At 38.2% G+C, this 24,348-nt stretch overlaps 1 protein-coding gene across 2 annotated transcripts in view; it reads left to right on the top strand.

Moving 5' to 3' along the window:
- LOC150085376 (uncharacterized) overlaps nucleotides 1-21,606 on the top strand; it is a 122,336-nt gene extending 100,730 nt beyond the window's left edge. For both annotated transcript variants that reach the window (XM_090373189.1, XM_090373188.1), the window contains exons 2-6: nucleotides 10,483-10,984; nucleotides 11,956-12,146; nucleotides 12,303-12,380; nucleotides 15,658-15,829; nucleotides 21,179-21,606. In XM_090373189.1, coding sequence (XP_090229315.1) covers nucleotides 10,577-10,984; nucleotides 11,956-12,146; nucleotides 12,303-12,380; nucleotides 15,658-15,829; nucleotides 21,179-21,376 — 1,047 coding nt within the window. In that variant the 5' untranslated portion in view covers nucleotides 10,483-10,576 and the 3' untranslated portion in view covers nucleotides 21,377-21,606. The remainder of the gene's footprint in view (nucleotides 1-10,482; nucleotides 10,985-11,955; nucleotides 12,147-12,302; nucleotides 12,381-15,657; nucleotides 15,830-21,178) is intronic.
- Nucleotides 21,607-24,348: the final 2,742 nt, after the last annotated feature.

Raw genomic sequence — 24,348 nt, 5'->3', positions numbered from 1 at the left:
TTCAACACAAATGATAGAGTGCACTTATGGATGAAACCATACGAGGCATTGAAACCATCCTGTTGTGTGTGAACAGTGCAAGCTACTGGAAGAGGTGTGAAGCATATATTCGTGGTATATCCATGGGTCCCTTATCCTTCTGGAGAGCACCGTGAGCATCTGAACAGCTTTGTATGTTTTCCTCTACGGACCGGACAGGATATTTTCAAGATGACACTGCAACTCTCCACCGCTCCAAATGTGCGAAAGTGTGGCTTGAGGAACACCAGAAAGACTTCAAGCATCTGCCTGACCAGCCCAATCTTTTTCAAAAAATGTGAAATTCACGGACTCAAGTGACTTAATCATAATCCAATGCGTCTGCCTATTGGCTTTTATCTCGCGATACAGAACGATTCCTTTTCACGTTAAACCGGGTTCAGAACTGTTGAAATATATTTAACAATAAATCAACGGGGGCACGCATGCAAAGGAGCCCCGCTTATAGTAGATGAGCCTTTCAATCGTGAAAGGCGTCCCTAATACTCAAATGGAGCTCAAAAACATACAATTTTAAACTCTCAGGGCTCCCCTAGCGGGGGCCCGAACACCGAAGTTTCTCCTCTGGTTAGCGAAAGTTATTAAGGTCATCTGATTTCTTAGACAAAACACAGAAACGATGCTTTCGGTCATCATTCTTAAATTACAGACGCCGTGGTTTAAAATCACTTTGAGTTCGAAGTCTTTTGTAAGAATTACTTCCAGGTGAAATGTCAAATGATGCGAACTGTAAATTAGCGATGAATCCTCCACAATTCCTTACCTAAGTGCCTCTAAACACTTCTCGCCAAAGTTTCCTCAAGGTGTATTAAAAGTTCATCTTCTCCTATCACACAACATACGTGATGTCGACTTTTCCCTCATTACTTTTCTTAAATGATGCGTAGTCTGATCGCGTGATTGCAATGTTGCCTAAGCGGTCTCATCCAACACGTATTAATATGCAAATTGCAGTAATAAATCATGACATGTAATGAACCTCCAGCTTACACACTTCAAAGTCTAAAATGGACATTTAATACCAGCTCTGCAAAAGAATTAGAAACGCGCCATATGTATATGCCACTCTATGGACATAAGATCCCTTCCTTACATACTTCAAAGACAACCTCTCGTAATACATATTCTAACAAGGCCAATGTGGACAAAATTAGGGAAAAGTCGATTCAGATGGGAAACAGTAACTATTGATCCTCTCCAATATTTGGAGAAATATTAGGAATAAGATAAAAGATTTAGAGAGAAATGAGAAAGATTTTTCTTTTCTCATGAGCTAAGTTCAAAACACATGAAAATGATTTAATTACTGCACGTTTTAAAATGTACTTTTAAACTTTAAAAAGTTGTGCAACCTTTCCTCTCCCCGGGCATACTTTCTGCAACTTCCGGCTAGTGTCAGTCCAAATTCGCCTCCATTCCTCCTGCAATTCAGATCAGATTGCAGTATGGAACTGTTTGTGAAATAGTCCCATATTGCCACCTGATCTGGTGCTCCAGTCCGTCCCACAAGTATGCTGGAGTTGTGGTCCCAGCTGTGAGTTGGCCACTCCGACAGGATCCGTTTCTATAGTACTTCCAAGTGCAAGTGGCATATAATTGTCCAAAAACTTCAATGGACTTTACAGTTTCAGGCACCACAATCAACAAACTAAGTCTTAAACAGTTGAAACAGTCCGATACCATCAGACTGGCTCCACCAAACTTCATGATCGAGACGACAAACTCCAACAGGGTATCTCCACACCAGTACGTCCATCAGAACGCAACACTGTACAATAAGATTCGTCACTATTCTAGGATCTGGTCCTGGAACTTGGAGTATTGTTGCTCCACGAGTTTCTGAGGTGTCCAGACCTCTTCATTGGTTGAGGTACCACCTACGGTCTTCCATCTTTGAATGACACCCGCCACAATCGATTCTGGAAGGCCCAGGCGCCGTTATGTGCACAAAAAACCTACTGATATGGCATCCGACCACCATTCCATGTTGAACAGATACAGGTTCTGATCCGAGACCTGTACTAGCTTCTAGACCCACAGAACTTCCGTTACAATACACAATATTCATGGATGGTGGATGTCGATTATTTTTGGCCATATAGTGTATATTTAGATTTCAAATAACTTTGTGAGACTTCCTCGCAATCAGCACTTCGACGAATTAATCCGATTGTTCCATCTTTTCTTCCAGAATTGCACAAATGCCCATAAGGGCGGATTTCACGTAATAAACGGGTTAATCCACCTTTCTCCCGAGTGACTCCAATAATAACGGGAATTAACTATTAGTTAATTCACACGCTATTTCCATCTACCAAATTAGAAGGTCAGATCCATTAGCAAGTGTTAGCAAGGCAGATCCGGTAGGAATTAGGTGGGCAGCAAGCCAGCCAAGCGGATACTGTACCGCCCCATCAATATTAATACGAACCACGGTTGTCTCTCTGAAATATTGATGTACCAACTTCATACAGAACAAGCAGAAGGCAGATGCCAAGATTGCTACCATAATCATTTCCTTTATCAGTTTCCTGTAGCGTTGTTACAATCCATTATTGTGACCAAGCGGGGATGTAGATGTAGGGTGCGGATTTTTAGATAATTCTTGTTTCCAATAATATTTTTCTGTGAATTTCTTTTCGATTATATCATTAACTTAAAATATAGTTCTGTTGTCAATACAAAACAGGATAGTTGTTCACTGACAGCCGACTTCCATCCATCCATCTCACAATGCACGTGCCATGGAGCAAAAGAAATCAATTTTTTTAATTCTTTTATTTCACGACTATACACTGCAATAGCCCAATATTTGTCTATGGAAAAAAAAACGCAAGCAACATCAAAGAATTGAACAATATGATAGCTAGACACGCATCCATTGTGCTACCATGTCTCTTTGCACACGTTTTGAGCAATTTCGTTAATGAAGCTTTTAGATCTTAAAAAACAACAGTCTTGTCTTTACTCAGGACCACTAGGTAGAGAAGTTTACAGTAAATCATTAATACAATGGTATTTAGCAGTCACGCGAACTAGAACCACAGTCCACTCAAAGAGCATGTACTTCTACATTCTCGGCACTAACCATTCTGTTACTACGTTAGGCCTGTCTCCAGTTTGTCTGAACTTTTGTTTATGATTCTCAATATCAATGCGCGCTGTAGATGCTGCCAATATCTTTGAGCTAATAGTTCCGGGTATTTGTATGAGGAAGGATCCCTTTAATCCTACCAAAGGGGGAAAAAGGGGGCTTTAATCTTAGATACGGTCGCCTCAATTTCCAGTTTTATTCAAACACATAGAAAAACACAATTTTTAGAAACAATATATAAATGGATTCTCTTCGTATTCAATGAACTTGTTTGTAAAACTAATTCCCAGAGGATTATACCATTATTCCCGACAGCTGTTTTTCTCACATGTTACTCTCAGGCGAGCACACACGGGAGAAAAAGCCTTGTCGCTAATGTAACTTTATATGAGCAGAGATGGGATTAGATAAACATTATTAACGGATACTGAAGAGAGGATTTTCACCAGCAAGTATGACAATGAATGATGGTGCTGTCAGAAATTATGAAGCGCTTTGGCAGAGCTTGTTTTTGAGTGCTGAAAGAAGAATAAGAAAAATTTATTTTTATTCCATATAACTCTCAAAAGAAGAGCCAGAATTTCATCAACATAAAATTCTTTTCGGGCATCCTTTATCCACAGAATTTACATGGAAATCACCATCTGCGAATTCTATTTCACCAACCTTTATCTTACCAAAAACAAAAAAAAAAGAAAAAAAGATGGTAGTAGCTTGGAACTCTATGGACGATGAGGCATCGCTGTCGTAGCTTAGATTGTATGGGCAAGGCTTTGCTGTGGTGTAGCAAAATATTTTGCACGAATCACAATGCAAACAGACACCCATGTTTTTGCAGCATTCTTCGCATTTGTTTCTGAATTCCTGACGGTTCCTGTTGGCAAAAGTGTTACCATAATAACCTCCACTATATCCAAGAAAACAGATTCTGTGACCTTCTTTATCAAACAATGTTCTTTGTTTCCAGCTTTCATCATCAGATTATCAACCAGAATAAGAGACATCAGGATAACAGCTATTGTGAAACTTCTTGACTTCTTCCAGTGGAGGATCCCCCATTTATGACCTAAGGACTACCCGATCCCTATACCATAACACCGATTGCATCTCACAGACAGGTCTATCCTGACTCAGATCTTAAATCTTGTGCAACAACCTGGTCTCGATCTTGCAAAGAGTCCAAGTATCGCAAAAGCATTCGCAGCTATTAAACCATGAAGTCGATCCATGACTCATCAATTCGCTACATCAACTCTGCAGATATCCTTGGCTGACTAACTTACCACCTCAGTGGTGGACAAAACGCAGGACTTCAGTGAAAGTGAAATTAATGTTGTGTATATAATTTAAATAGCTCTTCATCTTTTGTCATCTTAGTATGTTCAAAGTCTAACATCTAATCTTGTCGTCAGCAGCAATGGCTTGTACCAACTACAATTTGTATGCAGATAAAACTGCTCAAGCAACAGTCCCCACGCTGTTCTTTTTTGGTGTGCACCAACTTCTATTCTGGCCAATTGATTTTTGTGGATTATGGATGAAACTCCTTAATTTCTCAACAGTTTTCCCACTTATGGGGAGTAGTCTTACTGTGGTGTACACAGAGTATCCGGTGGTTAAAAAAGTGTCATGCCATTGTAGATCAAATGTCTACTCGGTGGAATTTTGCAGAATCTTGTACAGATGGAGACATTGCACCCCAGGTGGGTACTCCAGCTGAATGCTGGATGTAATAAATAAGTGCGAAAACTCCGACTCTCACTCCATCTATTTTTACCACTATCAGCACTTGTCTGTAGTGAACATTTATAGACTTTTCGCTTACTCCATATTTTAAATAAGATATCGCACAATGTCTTTAAGACAGACGCAACTCAATGAACAGTTGTTCCAAACCACTTCTCTCTTTCTCTTTGTTCCGGGCCTTTAGCCGATTACACATAGGGGCTAGAAAAGTGAGCACGTTTACAACAGACTGCACGTCACGTGACCGGTAGACGTGAGCGCCCGATCAATATGACATACAAATATGCTTCCCATCCACTTATCCAGAAATTCCATCCCTCACAAAACACATTGATAGAATGAAAACGTTAAGCCCCGTTTCCACCAGTATTTCTCTGACAACAAAAACCAGGGTTGAAAGCGATTCGGTCGCGTGTGTCTTTTGGTAACCGCCTACAGACAGCGGAAATAAATTCAAATAACGCGCACACAAAGGCTTCCAATAAGTGAGGAGGCTCTTCGAACTAAATTTACTCCATATCTTAACCGTATAGAGTAACCTTAATCCCTCTAGGCCTCCAGGAACTGGCTGCGCATATATATTGCTAGAAAATCTCCTCCTCCTCCCTTTCATATCGTTTGAACGATCCGTCTGTCGTACATTTTGCTTTTGTAAGACGCCGTTAGTCGGGCGTGTCAAATTGGTCTCTTTCTGGTATATTCGACATTCGTATTGAGAAGGGTAGAGAAGGCTAGCAGTTCAATCTCATTAAATACAGCCATGCATACTGAGTAGTTAAACAACTTATCGATTTTTGCGCTAAGAGGCTTTTAATTTCTCTCATTTTAGAACACCCCTGTAAACTAGCAGCGCCATCTACAAGCTCTTCTTCGTAATTCAAGTTTCAACCAACCATGGTATTTTTAAGGAGCCGAAATCTAATGAAAATGAAAAATAAAATTTATTTTGGCAGTTAATAAATTAAATAAACGGATAATAAGTAAACTACGTATAGTAATTTTTAAGCAAGATAGCGAAGAATTAAGGATGAATAAACACATAGTTTGGGGTCTTCAAAAAGTACCATCAAACTCGCTGTTCCACAGACGCTCGAATAGAGGTCGTTGTATCTCACGTGGCGTGCTAAGACGATATATAGTCCACTGTAAAGTTCGCTGATGTAAGAATAAATCTTATTCATCGATTGCATTTTTAGAATGGTATGCTCATGAAAAGTGGGTCCATTCCGGGTTTTTTCCATCGCTAAAATTCATTGACCCCTTGCGTTCCCTCCCCTCTTATGATGGCCCTATGAGTACATCACTGATATTCGGTTGTTCTTACATCCACCTTTTTTTTTTTTTCATTTATTTTTTTTTTGCCCGAGAAGATGAAATATGTTGAACAGCTGCAGAAACAGTTTGATCCAAATGTCTTTGAAAGTACCAAATGGACGCATACACGAAGAAAGGCTTTTAGAATGTAATTTGCCCATTACAGGACTTCATTCCACAAACCTTTCTTTATCTGATTTTCTTTCAAAACGTGGGGGTTATCGTGAAAGAATGTCGGAAGTGGGTCTCCGAGGGCATTTATGCAGTGTATACGAATATTTGAAGCACGGACGTGTAGTAAAAATATCCTACAACACAACTTACAGCCCAAAATCTTATTTTTACAGTTTCCTATAACGTACAGGAGTAAAGCACAATATTTTTTTTTTCTTTAAATGTGGTTATAAAAGCAAAGTGCAATGTATGTTATTTATCTGCTTTTTTTTGTCATTTCTAAAATATCTAAATGTTTATCTGAGGAGAAATAACATTAAAATACACCAAAACGTACTAAATTATCGAATTTTCTTTGCGATAACTGTCCAATCATTAAAAAAAAAAAAAAACCATAAATGATCAGACGTGTGAAAAAAAAAAAAAAAAAAAAATTCAGATTCTTTCCATAGAGGGCGCACACCACGATGCCATTTTTCTTAAGAGAAATACTTTCTTTCTACTTAATTTTTCCTCTTTGAACCTTTTTATATATATATTTTTACCGTTCTTTTATTTTCACCATAATGCCTTAATTCACCCCTGTCTTCCTCCTTCCCTCTTTCTTCGCGCAATTTCTTGTACACGCCACACCTCCTTGGCTATGTCATTAATAAAATATTAGAGCATGTTTGGAAATGTCGCTAGATGGCAGCACACGTACTGAATGATATATAAAGTTAGAGATCTTAAAATATCCCATATTGACTACGTCATCGGTTGTTTTTTTTTTTTTTTTTTTTTTTTTTACAAGAAACATTAAGAGAAGTCATTTTTTTCTTAAAAAAACTCACATTGAAATAAATGTACATCAATCATTCTTTCTGTCATTTTTAAATTCACCATTTCTTGAGTTTTTCTTTGATTAATAGCGGGTTTAGTAATTATTTCTCCTTAATGATTATATTTAAATAAAATGTCTACTACTGATGGACGTCATTAATCAAAAATTGCAACAAAAAAAAACTGCAGGGAGTCCCTTATAATAATCATTCACCTCACCAAAGCACCACAAACATGGCTGACAAGTAATCTTCATGATAAAGCCACTTAACACATCGTTATAATTCTCACCATCCTGCATACTTGCTGAATATATCAACCCCCTCAAAAGTAACCCCCCTTTCCCCCCTTGTGTACGTTTACTAGCAGCCGGCCCTTCGTCACCACACAAACTGTTAATCATCTCACAAACTTGGCTGACTTAATACAAACATGTCTGGAGAACATTTAGTTAATAATACGCAGCGCCATCTACATTACTCTGAAAGTGTCTTTGATGGCAGAATCTTTTGTAACCATAGCAACAAGTGCATTTCTTTAGGGATTTTTTGCATTATTTTCTTTTTAAATTTAATTGTTTTTTTTTTTTTTTTTAGAAGGGAAGTCTGTATTATTAATGTTGTATTCACAAAGAAATACAACAACAACACGCAAGAAAACGAAATCCATTTAAATAATGAAACTATTTAAATATTTACAGTCAACTTAAAATCGCAAGAGAGCAGAAAACTCAGTAAAATTCGATTTCTCCGATATTTTAAATCACAGAATATTCTTCTCACTATATTTTATTTCTCACAAACAGTAACTAATGTTACGCTCTTCGAAACAGAATTTTATATTAAGGTTCGAAGTTTGATAATATGATCAAGTAGATCGCGACACACCTAGCGGTGAGGTTTGGAACTAATTTCTTTCGATGAAGGTAATGTTGAGTTTAAAGTGAGTTGTTTAGAATTTGAAAAATTGATTTAAGTTGTTCAGATAAACGGTATTTTATGCATTGAGTTGTGAGTAATGTGATTTCTGGATTGTATTTAATACTAAGCAGAAAGCAAATAAAGAATGGAGCAAAATATTTATCCATATTAATGATATGCAAATAATATGAACCCTCTCTCGGAGATTCTTACCAAAATGATATTTTCTTCCTTTCTTATTTTAAATGAATCTAAAACGGTTTAACCGAGTTGATAACATGCAAATAAAAGAAAAAAAGACGAATTTTATCTTCTACGATTCACTGCGAGTAGAAACACGTTTCTATTTTGTATTTTAATAGCGCTTGAATATTGTTAAGCCTATCTGTTAAACACTAACTATTAATTAAGGTTAGTTATTAATCGAAACTTTAATTAACATCTTCAAGAAAATAACTTCTTTCTTTGTTAATATTTTAGCCCTTCACCGAAATTGCTTTCGATAAAATAATCTAATTTTAGCGTTACACACACTAAAGAGTACCATAGTAGCAAAAGGATAACAGATAAAGCGCCACCTAGCGACACATTTTTCTGGTCAATTATTCATGGTATCCAATTAAGAGTGCCAGAGTCGGAGGAATGTAGAAACAAGGGAAACTGATTATTCTCGTCCCTTTGCTAATTTGTCGCGAATTCCTGTACGCGGGGGATTTATCATTTTTGAGGAACTGATTACACAACTTATTTTTGAATCAGAATAAACATGGAATGAATGTATTAGGTGTAAAAGGTCATCAATGATTAGAGTACAAGTTGAGATGTAATTTGTGTATATTCTCGAGAGCTTCGCAGTACGTAGAAGGACAAAATCGGTTTTAGGTAGGAAAATCCTTATTGGCAAGGCGAGGTTTTCTAACAAGAGGAGTTAGTTTTCGGCAGGACAACGCTAGAACCCCAGCGCGTCTTTCCACCCATCCAACAATGTATCCACGAGATTAAATTTGAGACCTACCACATTCGCTATGCAATGTTCTTCTTGTACCCTACGATTTTCGCATGTTTGGGTCACTTAAAGATGCACTTTGGAGAGCACAAAATTAGAGTGGGGCAGAAGTTCAAAATACTATCTATGGTTTCCTACATTCCTTACTAAACACTTTTATTTTCTGCTGGAATCATAAATTTGTCAATCTCTGGATCACATCTTTATTCTGGAATGAATCGTTTTAAACCATGTTCTTTCAAGCAAGGAACTGAAATTGAGGATTTTAGATTTAAACTAAAACTTGTACACTAATCATACCGCCGATGGAGTTCAGTATTTTATATTCTTGATCCTCTACTGCAGGAGTTTGAAAGAAGAGAAACGTGGATTAGGCAGCAAACTCAAGTAAAGGACATTCTTATCAAAACTAAATAACTGAAATGGATTTGGGCAGGACACATGCTCAAAGACATGACAGATGGACTAAGAAAATAACAGAATGGTACTTAAGAGGAGGTAAAAAAAAACCTAGAAGACAACGCAGATGGACAGATGAAATTCAAGAGTTCCTGGGCAGTAAATGGATGACCATTGCACAAAACAGAAGGAAATGGAAAGTTGCTGGAGTGTCCTGCAGTGGATTGAAAATGGCTGATAATGATGGTGACTGCAGGAGTCCACAAACTACGGCCTGAGGGCCCAATCCGGCATTTTCAAGAATGAAAAGATAAATGAACAAAATCGCTCAAGATTAATACAAACATTTCGAAGATTTTTTCTTTGAATTAATATTTCAAAAGTTAACAGTGATAAAGCACATGTTACAACAAGTAAAAAGCATACACTTAATACTTGTAAGTTGTAAATAATTCATCATATGTATCTATTTTTCTGCCATTAATAAAAATTTGAATTATTATGTGTTGTAATAGTAGCAGTAACAATAATTATTATTGAAAAGTTTAAATTTATTCGTGTTGTTTATGGTTAGATATAATACGAGTATGTGTATGTACAGTTGACTACTTAATAAACTGATATTATAAAACGTACGACAAATTTTTATATCTGGCCCCCCTATTGCTCCGAATGTGCCTATGTGGCCCTCCCTTCAAAACGTTAGGGGACCTCTGCTCTCTTGAGAACACCGTTATAAATATGCTTATACATTTGGACGTCGATTATCCGAAACGTCGATTATCCGAATAAGTCGAGTAGAATTTATGTTGTTTTAGGCTTATGCTTTTTTTTTTTTAAAAAGAAAAAGCATGAGCCTAAAACAAATTCTTTTATTCCTGTATAGACATATATATAGACTGTACATAATTGTAATTTATAGGTCTGGTGATATTTTTAAACAACTTTTGCTATCTGTCTTTTGTTAGGTTGGACTTTATAAATAATTCCGGAGCATTCAGTCGCAGGTGCCACACGCTGTGTCGTCTGTCCCAAGTAGGGCCATGATCATTTTTTAGAGTCATGAACGCCAACCGTGTTGGCGTCTCTTCGCCAAAGAACCAATCGCCTCCAGCAAAGAATGATCAGTTGTCTAACACCGTGTCTGGATTCCACGTAGTGTCTCCAGCCAGGTCACGACCCGACACACTTCCCTCGCTGCAGAGAGCCCCCAGTGCCGAAGAGTTGTGGTCCCAAGGAAGTAGCAGCGATGATAATAACTCTCCTACAGCTTTAAACCGTTGTGTATGGGACAAGCCGGCCCTGGTCAAGAAATTCGATGTTTATTGGAAAGAAACGGTATCCAGGAAAGAAAACGTAAAGCGTCCTCTGTCGGGAGGTTACGTCAACGATTCTACGGCATACAACGAAAAGCAAACTGGAACAAACGCTCCAGAAGTGACGTCGACAACTGCCCACTCCCCTAAAAAGGTAAATTAGATAATAAACATTAAATTAGAGATTTGGTATTAGATAATATTGTAAATAACGAAAAAAAAACCATAATTAATTTTACAGAATCCAAATGAAAAGGCGTTTGTAGAATCTTAATAATATCATCTCGATAAATGGGCGCCTTTGACAGCTCCTTTCAATTTTTGTCTGAACGAGAGGAACTTTTATGGGATTTGGCACACCATAACTAAGTTGGTCTTTCGATTACGTATATCCTATGATCAGTTTTCCAATTTTCGGATAGAAATCCTTTCTTTGAGGAGGGGAAAAAAGGTGCAACCCTCCTTGAGCCCAGAGTTCAATAATTTTACGATTTTTAAGGAAAAAAATCCCATGAATTAATTATATTTTAATAACTGATAATGGTTATAATTGCATTATAAACAAAAAAATGTTTATAATAAGTAATTAACATTTATAATTAATATAATTACAGATATCGTAGTAAATTAAAATCGTATCTTAAAAGATCACATCTTTTAAGTTAATTATAATATATTTTCAATAAATAAAATAATTATAATAAATTGACTATATTTATTAATGTAAAATAATAAATATTTAATAGTTAATTAAAATTAAAAATTTGTTGTAATAGCAATAAATTGACGTATTCTATAATTAGCATTATTTAATGAAGAAATTTTTGAACAAGTATTGCGAAATGGGCAGGCGCATTGTCTTGCAACAAACACCAATTTTTGTTTTCATTAAAGTCTGGGCTAAGCCATTGAAGTTCCCCCATTCATCAGATTTCGCTAAGGCTGACTTCTTTCTCTTTTGAAGTTATTAAAAGCGACATGGAACAAGCAAGTAGTTTCATATGGGGACTATTTTGAATGATTTTCATAATAAATTATTTTTTAAAAATATTCTTAATAGCCAAGCACTAAAAGTTTCTAACCTCTAAGACTTTTCGTTTTATTTCTCCCTTTGGGCTGCTCTAGGCATGCATAAGGAGGCAATCCATCACTCCCACTAGTATCAAAGAAGAGGAGGTTAACTGTTCAAAAGCCGATTCAGCCTCTCCTTTGACTGATCCCATCGTTCATCTGGTGGACCTTGTAGTAACTAAAGAATCTCATACGGAAACTCCGCAGGAGCTCACCTCTTCTTTGCCTCCTGATCCACCTCAGAGGTAAACACTCCCTCGTTACTTTTCATATTATCAATTATTATTAAATCTTAATAATAATTAAGAAGATAAATCTGAAGTATCGTTAAAGATACTTCAGATTTATCTTCTGATCTTGCGGAGATTTACTGAGCGAATGCTTATCATTTTATCCTCTAGAAATCATTCTCTTCAAAACAAGCAGACGGAGGAGAGGGAGCTGAGGAACGCAGCATGGTTCCAGGCAGGAATCCCAAGGTACGCATCCTCCATTATCCTTCTTACAGAATTCTATATCATTGTATTTTCTGTTCGTATATTTACCTTCGCTTTTTCTATTTCCTTCTTAACAAAAACATCTCTTTCATCGGAAATCATCTGCCCTTACTGAGGAAGAGTCATTTCCTCACACAGTAAGGAATAAGAATGTAAACCTCCACATATATTTATGAGTGTGTGACTCAATACAAATATGGCAGCGATGATAGAAACTTTGACAAACATTGAAGTGCAAACAGTTACCCAGGTTTCCACTGCAAGGAAATTGGATCGGAAAGGAAATAAAGTTCAAATTATAATTAATTTTTGTAGATCAGAAAAGGATCTGAAACAACATCCGTAATTCTAAAGAAAAACATCTGTTGTCCGATCCAGAGTGGGATGTATCTGTTGTTCCCTCAAGGTTGTTTGGGTAACATATTCACTGTATTCGGAATGCAGTGGATATATAACACTGACAATTTTGCGGGGATAGTACATACACTGCCCTACCATTAATATCCGGACACCTGCCTTTAGCCAAAAAAAAAAAGAGCTCTTTGTCATTTAATATTTGTGCTGAAACCATTTGCTTTTATGATGGCCTTCAATCTTCGCGGAATAATCTCAACCAGCTTTTTATAAATGTCAGGTGATATATTCCTCCACCTGGCCTTTAAGGCCAGGTGGAGGAATATATCACCTGACATTTATAAAAAGTCACCAGTTCTGCCTTGTTCTTTGGCCGGTCTCGACGTGCACGAAACCGACGATCCAATGCATCCCAAAGATACTCAGTGGAGTTCAGACTAGCACTCTGGGCTGGCCAATCCAACTTTTCCCCACCCATATCCTCAAACCACTCTGTTACGACCCGAGCATATGTCATGGCGCGTTGTCTTGCTGATACATGGGCCTTCCCCGAAGTATTTCCATAATGTTGGAAGTGCATAATTGTCCAGTCTGTCCTGGTATTTCACAGCATTCATGATTTTGTCGATAACGACTAATGGGCCCAAGCCAAACCATGAAAGGATCCCCCATACCACGACACTGCCTCCACCAAACTTCATTTTTGGGAGGATATAATCAGGAAGGAACTGTTCCCCTGACATTCGCCACACCCAGGAACGGCCATCAGACTGGTAGAGTGCGAACCTTGACTCGTCTGTCCATAGGACTTTTCCACTGCTCTACAGTCCAGGATCTGCGCTCCTTACACCGTGTTAATCGGCGTCTAGCATTTGTTGAGGTGATCAATGGCTTGTGAACAGCTGCACGACTATTGTAACCCATATCATGGAGTGTCCTTCGTATTGTGCTAGTGCTGACATTAGTCCCAATACTCTCACAGAGGGTTTGTGTGACTTGAGACAATGGCAAATTACAATTTGCGCGCACAGTTCTTTGCAAAATTCTCTTGTCCCGTTCTGTTAGTTTACGGAATTTACCAAGCCGTTTTTGACAGATTCAGTCCAATTCCTCTGCCATTTGCATATGACGTCACCAGGCGTTTACCTAGGAATCCCCAGAGTGACTGCAATGTCTCGTACAGAACGGTTGCTTATGTGGCATCCTACTATCATTCCACGTTGGAAGTCTGTTAATTCTGTTGAACGTGTCATCTTGCATGCCCACTTTTGCACTTGTCAGTTCAAAGCCCAGTGTGCATATTTATAGCAGGTTCTGTGGAGTGTTGCGTGCATAGGACCTGTTTCCCCATCCATGGAGGGGTGTCAGGATATTAATGGTAGGGCAGTGTATCCCCCTTGTACCCCTGTTTAAAAGTCAGAAGCGATAATCGAACAGTGCGTAGTGAATGATGCCCTCAAATTATTTAACATAATATATTTTGATATGAACTATTTGATCACTGATACAATTTGGAATTTAAAGTAAATTTTATTTGATCAACAATAGATACAACCCTTGCTGATCCTAGTTGAAATTGCTTGATCTGTAGGAAATACTGAAGTGGTCTAAGCCAAATTATAGTTTTTCATCTCAATTTTTTTCCTCGCTAAGTACCTTCAAATTCTGATTATTTCAAATACTTTGTGCGTTCATCGATTGTTTTTCTACACTGAAAATTGTTTGTTCAATTCGAAAGACGTACTATTAATCCCATGGTGGTATAAAGAGATTCCAATGCTTAAACCAGCGATATCCAACTTCATTTACTTCTGTGCAATCAAATTCTGGCCTCGTTCACCCATAAATCTTTAAACTTTAAAATGGTTTTCTCGTAACAGAAACTTTCCTTTGTAAAGTGTTGATCTTCACTACTTTCAACAGATATTTACCAGCGTGGGTAGCACAGTTGGTAGAATCGCCGTCGTCCTCCCGCCGGGTGGAAAAGACCTCGAGTCCCGTCGATGACGGGAAGAATCTTTATGGGCCTTTAGTTGAAACGGGTTTTTCATCCAGCAACCAGAAAATCTACCTCAGAACACACGCAATTTACAGACAATGTATGGAGCAATATGGCCTTAGTCGCTGATACTCCTAAAGCCCTACAACACAGATCATTAGCTCCATTAAAACTTTGAAAACTGATTTTGTACACCTCATGGCAGCTCTCACATCGAACAACTTCTTTACAACTGTTTTGTCTGCGTGTTATCTCTAGACACCATCTGCTATTTAATGATGGACCAGCTAGTTCTGAATCACGCTGTCAGAGACAGAATATGAACAATTAACCTTTTGGAGAGGGCTTCTTTTTGAAAGAAGTTCAAAGCCAGGACAACTCGTTGCTGCGAGAATTAAGACCGTTTGAAAAGGCTTTTACAAAGTTTATAATTAGTTGAAATTTGGCTGAAAGTCTGCTTACTTACTACACACTTTTCTGAAAGTGTATTAACTTCTTGGAAGGAGTTAGATACATGTTCTTCTTGGAGATTCAATTCGCAGAATAATAACAAACAGACACAGGCAGTACACCATCTTCAGATGACAAACAGGAACATACGTTTTCATTTAATTAAAGTGAATAATGAAAAAAGAGCATGACATAATCGATCTGGAAATTTTAATATGAAGATATTTTGAAAAATATTGTTATTAATATCCTCGTGAATATCGGTGGTTTGGAGTTATTATGTAAACAGAGAATCCAATTTTCATGGTCTTAATTTCTTTAAGACCAGCTGGAATACTTTCAACAAACAGAGCATTTATCTCATAATTAAATGTTTTCTAGCATCAATTTTTCATGATTTGCTTTACTGAAACAGTTTGGCGCTGTTACCAATATCTTTCTCCTTGCTTTTCTCAGAGAAATCGCCCTGGAGGTGTTGGCGAAGGAACCCATCGGGTCTTTTATCGTACGAGAAAGTACAACAAAGCCGGGTTGCTACGCCTTATCTTTACGTGTTCCAAGAGATTTCCAACCTTGCGGCATTGCGCATTACCTTATAATGAACACCAACAAGGGATATAAGATAAAGGTAAGTAGGTGTTTGGTATTAAGATTGAGTAATTACATACGAAAAAGAATAGTGTAACACTCTAGAACAATATTCAAAATTTAAGCATCTATATAATAAAACAATTTCTTAATTTTGACTTCAAAGAAGATAACGTATTTGTATTTACTCCTGGTCAAAGTAATCAGTCTCGGGTGAAGATAACCATCCCTGAAAACTGAATATTACATCCAACATCAGACACACAATGAAAAAATTTGCTTTATATAATTTGTGAACGATCCCTTAACTAAACTTTCGCATGCTACTCCTGCGAAGGGCATAACAGAAGCACAGTTACATAATTTGTATTAGTCATATATACTGAAGACATCTGGATGTCTGAAGACGACCGTATGGATCTACAACCATGCTGCCTGCAAGACTTTCCACAGAGTCGGAACAGATGGAGGTTGTTTATCCGCACACCTCACTTTCCATTCCGAAACATCCCATAGGTGTTCAATAGAATTGAGGTGAGGTGAATTTGGAGGCCAATCAAGATGAGTGGTATATTCGCTGTGCTCCTCGAACCACTCGTGCACAATGGTGGCCCGGTGACACGGCGTATCATCGTTTTGGAAGATCCCGTTTCTGTCCGGGACCTCTGCAATATAGCGGGGCGCACATGGTTTCCTAAGAACTGCGGTAGACCCCACCAGTGAAACGTAGATCCATACGCAACAGGGGTCCTAGTTCTTGCCAGCAAAATGTGCTCCATATTAGGCAACCACCGTCACCTGCCTGGATAGTGGGCACCATACATCATGGGTACATGGACTCATGTTGCATACACCGTACGAAGGAGTCCGTCAGCATATCGCCCCAGATATTTGGACTAATCCGACCAGCACACTCGTTTCCAATCGTCCAGTGTCCAACCAGAGCGTTGTTGACACCACAGCGACCTACATCGACAATAATTAGCGGTGAAGAGAGGATGTCTCTTGGATCATCTGCCGTGAACCCCATACGTCTGAATGTGGGGCGCATTTTAATTTGGGATATTGTTCTTGCATTTCCCATGTATTTGATGTCAGCTGTCACAGAGTGACCTGCCCTTGAGTCCGTGCAACGCACTTCATCCTTCGCTCAACACGAACGTCCACCTTGCGTAATACTTTACAGTTCTGTCAGCGGGAGTTGGTTTAACCCGTTCGACACCATTCTTTGTACACCTTAACCACAGTAGGCGTTGAGCAACCAACAAGACGTATCGTTTCCTACATGGAAGCACCCGGCGCAGAAGCCCAACAAGCATGCCATTTTGAAACTCGGCGTTATCTTTACTATGTTCCATTACTGCTGCTTTATTACTTTGACGTGCACGATTGGGGATGCAAATTGCCACTGCTCTAACGTACGTAGCTGTTCGGATTTTTATACTGTGAGCTATGCAGCACAGTCCATTACGGATGGAATGGTCTCAGTTCCGTGATCTAGGTAACTGTCCAGTTAACCTTTCAATTTGGTCAAATTGTTAGCCTTAACTACGTATGAAGGCAACTTATACCAGTAATCAACACTCGCTGGCTCAAAAAAAAAAAAAAAAAAAACTTCCTACAATCTATCTAAACCTCGTTCTGGAATTCTTCATAACAGTGAAAATTCAGCCTTCATTCATTTTACTAACCCCTCTCAGAGCCTTATGAACCTCAATCAGATCCCCTGTAAGGTGTCTGGTTGCCAAGCTGTGTAGCCCACATAATCGAAGAAGTCTTTCCTAGTATGTTGCCATTTTGCCGATCTAACCATGCGAGTTGTCCGTCTTTGGATCCTTTCAAGAAGCTCGATGTCTTTTTTCAGATTGTCTGCATACCTGGACACAGTGTTCCAGGAAAGGAAATTACAATGCCTTAAGGTACTACATGGCCTCTATTAACTGGGTAGATATCGTGCAGAAAATGAATGCAATTGAACTGTGGTACGCTTTTAAAAACATTAATCACAGATGCCTTTGAATGCGTATATACCATTAAAAAAAATACTCCACGAGAAGGGTTCCAAGTTGGATGAATAGTGAAGTTGCCACATTACTTGAGCAGAAAAAGGTGGCATGGAAAGGTTACAGAGCAATAAAAAGTACTGAAGCCTATAACAGCTACAAGGTGATGTGTAATAGAGCCACAGAAAAGGTTCGACAGGCAAAGGCAGTTTATGAGAAATCACTAGCAAACAGAGCAAAGAGGGGGGGATAAAGAATTCTTCACATATATAAATGCCAAGAAGAGCAGGACAAACCAGATCGGACCTTTATGTAAGGGAAAGGGGATAGTAATAAATACACCAGCTGCCGTTGCAGATGAACTCAACAGTTATTTTGCATCGATATTTACAAATGAAAAGCCTTTTGTGGTAATGGGAAATTGTGGGAGCGAAGTTGAAAAATATGTAATTAATGATATTGAAATTTCGCAAGATTATTTAATGAAAAACCTTTCGAGCCTACAGGCCAGTAAGGCTCCTGGAGTTGATGGAATATACGGAATATACCCTATAATCTTAAGGGAGGCGGCAAGCGAGTGCATTGAACCATTGAGGCTAATTATGCGAGCATCACTAGACTCTGGGGAGATTCCCTTGGATTGGAAAAGTGCAAATGTATCTCCTGTACATAAGGGTGGCTCTAAAAGTGAAGTTGGAAATTATCGACTTGTCAGTCTGACTTCAGTAGTAGGGAAATTCATGGAGGCAATGATCAAGGGTGGAATTCAGGATCATTTGGATCGAATTGAAATTTTCAAGGATACTCAGCATGGGTTTGTAAAGGGAAAATCATGTTTAACAAATCTGGTTCGCTATTTCGAAAGGGTCACTCACGAGCTGGATTTAGGGAATAATTTCGACATTGTTTATTTAGATTTCAGCAAAGCTTTTGACTCAGTCCCACATGAGCGGTTGCTTTATAAGCTGGAGCAGGTTGGAATCACTGGAAAAATCCTCAGATGGAGAGCAGGATGGCTTCAGGGCAGGAGGCAGAGGGTTGTGATAAATGGCTGTTCCTCAGATTGTGTTGATGTAAGTGGGGGTCCCCAAGGATCACTGTTGTTTTTAATTTTCATAAATGACATCGATGAAGGGACAGAGGGCGTGATGTCTAAATTTGCAGATGTTAAAATTGGTAGAGTAGTTAATGATCACTGTCAAGCTGAGCTTCTTCAGAGAGACCTAGATAGACTTCAGGAATGGTCAGAAAAATGGCAGCTATGCTTTAATCCAACAAAGTGAAAGGTGTCACACCTGGGAAACAGTAATCCTAAAATAACTTATTCACTTGGTGGAGTTCAACTAAACCCAGTACTGGAGGAAAGGGACTTGGGTGTTACGATACGGTCAGACATGAAATTCTCTGAGCATTGTAAACAGGTTGCAAGCAAGGCCCATGGTGTCCTATCGATGATCTATCGAACTTTTGCAAGTAGAGATAGGGACGTGATAATCATATAAGGCTTATGGTAGACCACACTTGGAATACTGTGTTCAAGTATAGAGACCGCACCTAAAGAAAGACATTGAGCTTCTTGAAAGGGTGAAAAGAAGGGTAACTCGCCTGGTGAGATCGGCAAAAGGGCGTCCTTATGAAGAAAGACTTCGAATATGTGGGTTGCAGAGTTTGGAAACTAGACACCTTAGAGGAGATTTGATTGAGGTGTTTAAGGCTCTGAGAGGCATCAGTAAAATGAATGAGGACAAAATTTTCAAGATTATAAATGGTGCTAGAACTAGGGGACATAAATTCAAGTTACGGGGGAAATGTTTAGATTGGACTGCAGGAAGTTTTATTTTAGCCAGCGAGTTATAAATTACTGGAATAAGTTGCCTTCATGGGTGGTAGAGGCCGACAGTTTGGGGAAATTCAAAGGTCATCTGGATAGTACTTTCGGGTAAGGGAAGCGCATAGGATGATAGGTTTAATTTCCTTTTTTTTTTATTAATTATTATTTTTTGTTTTTGTCATTGTTTTGTTCGGATTTTTTTTTTTTTTTTTTTTTTTGGCTGGTGCAGCCTAAGCCATAGGCTTTCTTGCACCATGCGGCCATTACTAATACTAATGCTGCTTGTCACTTATCATTTGCGACTCTACCAATCTTTCCATCATCTGCAAATTTTGACATCACGCCCTCTATCTCCTCGTCTACATTGTTTATGAAAATCGGAAACAACATTGATCCAAGAACCGATCCTTGGGGGACCTCACTTCTGAAATTACACCAATCTGAACGATATCCTTAATCACAACTCTCTGCCCTCTGACCTGCAATCCATCTTAGAACCTTCCCAGTAATCCCATTTTCCACCTTATACGGTAATCTTTCATGAGGGACTGAGTCAGATTGCTAACAGGTCTCGCCTCCAGAATATGAAATTCAATTTATAATGAATTTTTTTAATACTTATTATTAGCAAAGAATGCCTTTAATTATTTAAGGCATTCTTTGGTTTAACTTTAGAAATAGAAACCATTTTTAACAAAAGCTGCAACCATTAATTCTGATTTCAATGAACTTTACACAATATGTATAGAGACAGTAATTTCTCGCTGTCATTATACCATGAGGTGTCCAAAACCTCAACGTAAGTCCTTCTTTCTTTCTTTTCCAACGTATTACCTTGATATTAAGTTATTTAAAGTAATTAGCATTGTATTGTTAATATAATTTCAATAGTAAATGTATTGAGTTGGTATTAGCAATGACACGATCATATAACGTTAAAATACGGTATATTGCCAAAAGTTTAGGGATATCCTTAGAATTCTGGAAAAAAAAATTAACCATATTCGCCTACAGAAATAGGTACAAAAGCAACTGCGTTCACGCTAGAAGCACATCAAGGAGTTCAGCGAACAACTTGCAACGGGGTGTCATCGTAGGATGTCATATTAGCAATCAGTCTATGCCATTTCAGCCACTGCTATACTCTATATCAACAGTGGCTAACGTTACCACCAAGTGGAAAGGTCATGAGTTATTATGTCCAGAGTCGTACTGCTACACCATACATCATGGGTACATGGACTCAGTGATCAGTAACTGAACTGACTGCTGGTTTCAATGAGGATTTGATCAAATGCCACACTTCTGTTATCAGAAAATGGTTCTGAGTCCACCGACGAGAATAAAGCGTGTAATTAAGGCAAAGGTGGATCAGGACGTAAAATATTGTACAGGTGCCCAGTTACTTTTGGCAATATAATTATTTTAACATTGATTTATCATAATCTTAATAATAAAGCTTTACATTGCAATGTTATTTTTAGAGTGAAGCTATAAAATGCAATATTTCTAATTCGTACTACTAAAAGTTTCCCTCTTTTTTGTTTTAAACTAGGGTTTCACGAAGGAATTCACCACTTTAAAGGCACTGATAATTCATCATTCTGTGATGCCCGAACTATTACCATGTCCTTTGATGTTATCGCAATATAAGCTCCAAGATTCTGACTCAAACAGCGATATTATTGAAGTGGATCGTAGTCGAAATCTATTGTCAGACTTACAAAGGTTGGTGGCAGATCTGGACCTGTAAACATCATCGGCTAATTGTGAATCTCAAATGTGACCCCTTCACTAAAAGGGGTGAACGTCTTGTTGAGCCATCGTATAATGGCAGATGCAAAAAGGAGCTCAGCAAGTGTTAATATCCTACAAATACCAAGCCGTGAACTGGAGTTAAGTTCATAGTTTTTCACTGCATATTTAACGTCATAGAATCATCTCCCAGCGAGTCTTTACCCTATGAACTGTAGCCAGATGTTAACAAGGATGCATTGAGTCGGTTTAATCTCTAAATATCTCATGTATATATATAAAAAAAATCAGAATCAATACAGGTAACTATTCGAGCTTCGATTATGGTGTTCATAAAACATTCATCAATGCTTAAATGCTCATCAAACCACTTCGAGCTTATAATTTCCTTATTTCGATAGTAGAATTCTTAACGGTTTAAAGATATGGTTAAAATGAGATTCAACAAACACAAGTCAAAATGATCAAGGTCGCTGCAAGCATCCCACAGTTCGGAGACAGCCATATTGGATCTTAACTGATACAAAATAATGGCTGTTGATTACCATTGTGACAAGCTGTTTTTATAATTCATAACTTCAAAGATTAGAGGATTGTCTAGAATATTATATAGATTTTTAGAATGTTCTTATATCTCAAAGACCAATAGAAACCAGTTGAATTGATTATTTCTGATAAATTCAGATAGTACTTGTCTGTATGAGGGAAGGTTATTAGCAGTTCATTTCACTTAAACTGAATTTGCTGCGGTGTTAAAACTCATGAAGAGATACCAACAAGGCAGATCATCACTAACCATTGACCAATCATGGATTATGACCTGATCTACACTGGCTTTGTACCACGATATTGTCTACTAGTTCTTTTACAGTGAGATCGAAAACAATGAAAGGATTAAAGAGATTTATTGTATCTTTCATCCCGATATAATTCAAAAGAAGATGGCTTAAACTGTTATGATGTACGTATGACATTCAACTGCTTATTTTTTTATCAGATAATCATTTTACGGCCTAGATTCGAACAGGTGCCAACTGGACAGAGATGTCTCACTTCCTAAAATTTCTGATCTGATGTTTAAATTCTGAATAGGAACACAAACAGTCTCAGACAGTTCTTGAGATAAATAAAGACAATGTTCCACGACTACAAACACTCGACCTGGCAGCGTCACCTAGCGGTTATTGTGTTTAGCGTTACATTTAGAAGAATGGTGAGATCGTGGTTAGCAGTGTATGTGATAGGCCTTGAGAAAAGTTGTTTAGAATATTTCCCCCGTGTACAAAAGTGTATTTTCTATGAACTAGGGACTACCACTTCCACTCTGTTAGGGAAGACCAAAGATATTTTACTATTTGGCTACTTGTAGTTCTACTTTGTAAAGGTTAGTGTTAGCAATGTTGGCGTTGTACACAGGATTATTATGTTAAGCCTTGTTATCACCACTACCAATCTGTACAATATATATGTACATAGCTTAAAACATGGACGGTGTCATCAAATATCAAAAAGAATAGAATAATCGAGTATGAATGAAATATTTGGTAGGGCCAACTATGCAGGCTTCCTACAAGGTTAAAATGGAACCCTTTTTTTTTTTTTTTTTTTTTTGAGTATTTAACTTGCATGTGTTTTCTTACTAAGTTTCAGAATTAACAATAAACTAAATGAAACTGTTTCAATTTAACTGCATTAGTTTTGTGTGTCAGAAAATTTGCCAGTATGTGGTTGATCTAACATAACAAGTTGATCTAACCAGGCGCAATACCAAATAAGATTTAATGTACTGATTTGTATATGTTTTTTTTAAAAGAATATTGGAATTCTAAAGAATAACTTTTAAAAAAATTAAGGAATAACGAACACTACAGATTTGATAGTTGGTCACGTTGTACCCAAGCACCACATGCAAGAGACAACTATAAATATGCTCGTAGGCCTTCAAGGAGCCAGCAGTACGATTATGAGTGCAAGATTCCGGGATCCACAGAGTTAATAGACATCCAGCGCGGCATGACAAGAGGATGCCACATTAGCAATTAGTCTGTACGGCAAATATCAATGACACTGAAGATCCCTAGGTTGACAATTGGTAATATGATCTGCAAATGGGTACGGACTATTGCTGAAACCGTCAGCGAACAACCCAGAAAACTTCTGAAGCTGAAGGAACGTGAGAAGAGAACCCTGCAAAGAATCGCCAACTCTGAACCAGGGTCGATTGTCGCAGCACACATAAGTCCTCGTTGAGACAATTGGGACACATGTCAGCACCAGTACAGTGCGTAGGACACATGCGTGATATCAGTTACCATGGTCATGCAGCCATCTACAAGCCACTAATTGCCAGCTAATGCCATACCCCGTACATCTCAGTGTAAGCTTGTTGTGCTTTGGAGTGACGAGTTAGGGTAATTGGTCTACCAACCAAAGAGGGTTGCGCCTAGCTGTGGCGAATGCTATCAGAAGGCTAACTGTGGGACTGGATCACCTCGACAATGAAGTTTGACAGAGATAGCGTAATAGTCTGGGACTGTTTTCATGGTTTGGCTTGAGACCACTGGTTTTTTTTTTTTTTTTTTTTTTTTGGACAAAACCACGAATGCTGAGGTCTATCTATACGTCCTGGACAATAATACTTTCTCTACATTGTGAAAGCAGATCTGGGAAGACTCATACCTGTGTCAGCAAGGCAACTCTCCATGTTATACTGCACGCATTTTCATTGACTTATTTGAGGACATGAGTGTTTAAAAGTTGGACTGGCCAGCCCCAAAGCCCTGACCTTAACCTTATAGAGATCCTCTGGAGTGAATTCGATCTTCGTGTGCGTGTTAGGAGAAATTGCCTAAAAACAGTTGAATTTATCGCCGCTTTGAAGGCCCAAATTGGCGGAAACATCAGAGAACATTTACAAAAAACTGATAGAGAGTGTTCCATACCGACTAGAGGCTGTTATAAAGGCTAAAA

This window comes from Mastigoproctus giganteus, chromosome 5, assembly GCF_048544385.1.
Source record: "Mastigoproctus giganteus isolate SK-2022 chromosome 5, ASM4854438v1, whole genome shotgun sequence".
In the NCBI taxonomy this organism is placed as follows: Eukaryota; Metazoa; Arthropoda; class Arachnida; order Uropygi; family Thelyphonidae; genus Mastigoproctus; species Mastigoproctus giganteus.
This window is presented reverse-complemented; position numbering and strand designations above follow the sequence as displayed.